The sequence below is a fragment of the Phaethon lepturus genome, unplaced genomic scaffold, assembly GCF_000687285.1.
Source record: "Phaethon lepturus isolate BGI_N335 unplaced genomic scaffold, ASM68728v1 scaffold17060, whole genome shotgun sequence".
Classification (NCBI taxonomy): Eukaryota; Metazoa; Chordata; class Aves; order Phaethontiformes; family Phaethontidae; genus Phaethon; species Phaethon lepturus.
The window spans coordinates 5862-8435 of NW_010513015.1; the positions used below are offsets into that span (position 1 = coordinate 5862).

The 2574-nt window shown below is 54.6% G+C and overlaps 1 protein-coding gene across 1 annotated transcript in view; it reads left to right on the forward strand.

Annotated features, from left to right (window-relative positions):
• Positions 1-2008, forward strand: part of LOC104622283 (olfactory receptor 51I2-like) — a gene marked incomplete at its 5' end in the record, with an annotated part of 2564 nt that extends 556 nt beyond the window's left edge. The window contains one exon of the mRNA XM_010289024.1: positions 1198-2008. Coding sequence (XP_010287326.1) covers positions 1198-2008 — 811 coding nt within the window. The remainder of the gene's footprint in view (positions 1-1197) is intronic.
• Between the last annotated feature and the right edge of the window lie 566 nt (positions 2009-2574).

Here is a 2574-nt window from a genome sequence, read left to right on the forward strand (position 1 = left end):
TGAGCGCTGGGTGGTAAGAGGATCCCTCCCGTGCGACGGTCGTGTGCCTGGCGCGAGCAGGGAAGGTTGGAGTACCTGCTGTCCTGAGGGACAGGAGCTGCTCCGGGGCGCAACCCCAGGTCTGGAGACCGCAGCGTCAGGGAAGGAGCCAGGTGAAGCACAGACGGAGCTGGGGCTCACTCTGCGGAGGAGGGCAGGGGCATGTGGCGGTGCAGGAGGGTAGGAGCAGGGGCCCCGGGTCCTCTCTTAAAACGGTGCGGCAGAAAGGTGGTAAGGCACAAGGCTCATGTCCTAACTGGGGAATAAGATGTGACTAGTCCGGGCTTGGTGATTTACAGGGCGCGTGTGCACGGCTTGGGGTCTGCTGCTGCTGCAGCTGCTGATGGGACGCAAGCGAGCGAATTCAGGTGTCCCCATGGCCGGGAGCACTCCCCAGCCAGCTCCTCGGGCGTTCACGGCTCGCAGACGCGCACGTAGACCACAGCGTGCGAGTGATGTCCTCACCACCCGCTGCTGCACGCTCTAAAACTTGGGGCACGCTCTGCCCACGAGGACACACAGCCGTACCCTCTGCAGGGCCAAAGGACCGACATGTCGTGTTCCCGGGTCAGCGTGGCCTTCAGCCGGGCTGCGTCTGAGAGCAGGGGCATTTTCCCTCATTTCTGCGTGAAACTAGGGCACACACGGTCTTCAAGAGAAAGAAAGCCCAAGTTGATGACTGCTGTGTTTCTTTAACAGCGTTTCGGGAGACAAGCACTGTCAGTGACAGAAATCTCAGAAACAGATTAAATATTGGGACTGGTCTGGCTCAGCAACCTCCAACACCTCCGATGCGCTGGGACAGGTCTGCTGTACACGCAGAGGTACCAGGTGATTGTAAAAGTCGTGTGCAGTGAAAGGGCTGGAGGACACTTCGTCTGCCAACCAGACCCCCGTGGGTCTTGGGACCTGCCCCTCCAGCCTCCTGGAGAAAATCTCCCTGGGAATATCTCCCTTGTGCTGCAGGGACATTCCCTGACTGCAGGTCTTCAGCTCATTGTGCCTTTCCTTTTAATCCATCACACCAGGACTCACATCCATAGGTTGTTGTTCTGGGATCTGATGCAACCAGCTCAGCTGCTGCTTGTGATGTCAGCCCTCAACGTCACCATCGTCCAGCACGCTGCCTTCCGCAGTCACCCCTGGCCTGGAGCCTGTCCAGATGTGGCTTGGTGTTCTTGTCTGCACCCTCTACATCCTCTCCATGGTGGGGAGCTGCATCATTCTCTGCATCTTAAGAGTAGACCGACATCTCCATCAACCTATGTACTTCTTCCTTTGCATGATGTCCCTCAACAACCTTGAGGTCTCACTCTCCACGCTGCTTGCCGTGCTGACCACCTTCTGCTTTGACTGCCGAGGAGCTGGCTGCAGCACCTGTTCAGCCCAGATGTTTTTCATCCACTGCCTCTCCTTAACGTGGGGCTGCTGCTGGCCATATCCTTCCAATGGTGTCATTGCCATCCGTACCCCACTGCACTACACGTCCGCCCGCACAGGCACCAGGATCCTGGGCATCGGGCTGGCTGCTGCAGTGAGAGGCTTTGGTGTGCTGTCGCCCTTAGCTTTTCTTCTTAGGCACCTGCCTTTCTGCCGTGACAAAGTCCTCTCTCATCCCTACTGTTTGCACCCAGACATAATGAAGCTGGCATGTGCAGACATTTCTCTCCATATTTTGTATGGTCTGTGTGCTGTTATCGTAGTCTTTGGAATAGACTCGTTGCTGCTGTCATCCTCTATGTTACGATTTGGACGACCACCATCAGTGCCACATCTCAAGGGCAGCATCTCAAAGCCCTGTGTCTCCTATGTCTCTGCTGTTCCAAGACCCTGCGTCCCAACGGTGGCTGTCTCCACCGTACACTGCTTTGGGGAGGACCTTCCGCTTCTTCTGATGTCCAGTATTTGTCTCTCTGTGCCTCCTGTTCTCAACTCTCTCGTTTACAGTGTGAACAACAAAGATATTTGAAAGGTATTTGATATTTGATCATTCCTCAGAATGATCTCCAGGCAGCCAACCTAAACTGCCTGTGATTTCGGAGTGCAAGTTTGGAGGGATTCAGGTAATTTGGCTCAGACCCTTTCTTTCACAGAGAACCACAGAGCATATTCCTTCTTATAACGAGATTAAATTCCATCTCGACTGCTTCCTTGGGAAGCTGTCTCTAACCAACGGAGGAGAGAAAGTTTGTAATTCTCATTTTATAACAGTCTGTTCAGCCAATGATCTTGTACTGCTCCTGCCTGTGCGGGTAAGTGGTGAGCAGATAGGGTCTATGTGTCTTCATGCAGAGTTCATCTTACAAAGAAATCAAGCCCATTACACTCTCCTGAAATCATCATCTGACCAGCCATGGAAGGGGCAGGAGGCACGTGGCTGAGCAGTGCAGGTGATCAGCCACAGACCAGTGCAAATCTGGCTGAGGAGCAGCCACCCAACTCATTGCATTGTGTAAAGCAGCAGAATTGGAGGAGCCGATCAGATGCCCGTGGGTGTCACCTGCCCTTGAGGCACCGATGACCCGTGCACCCCCC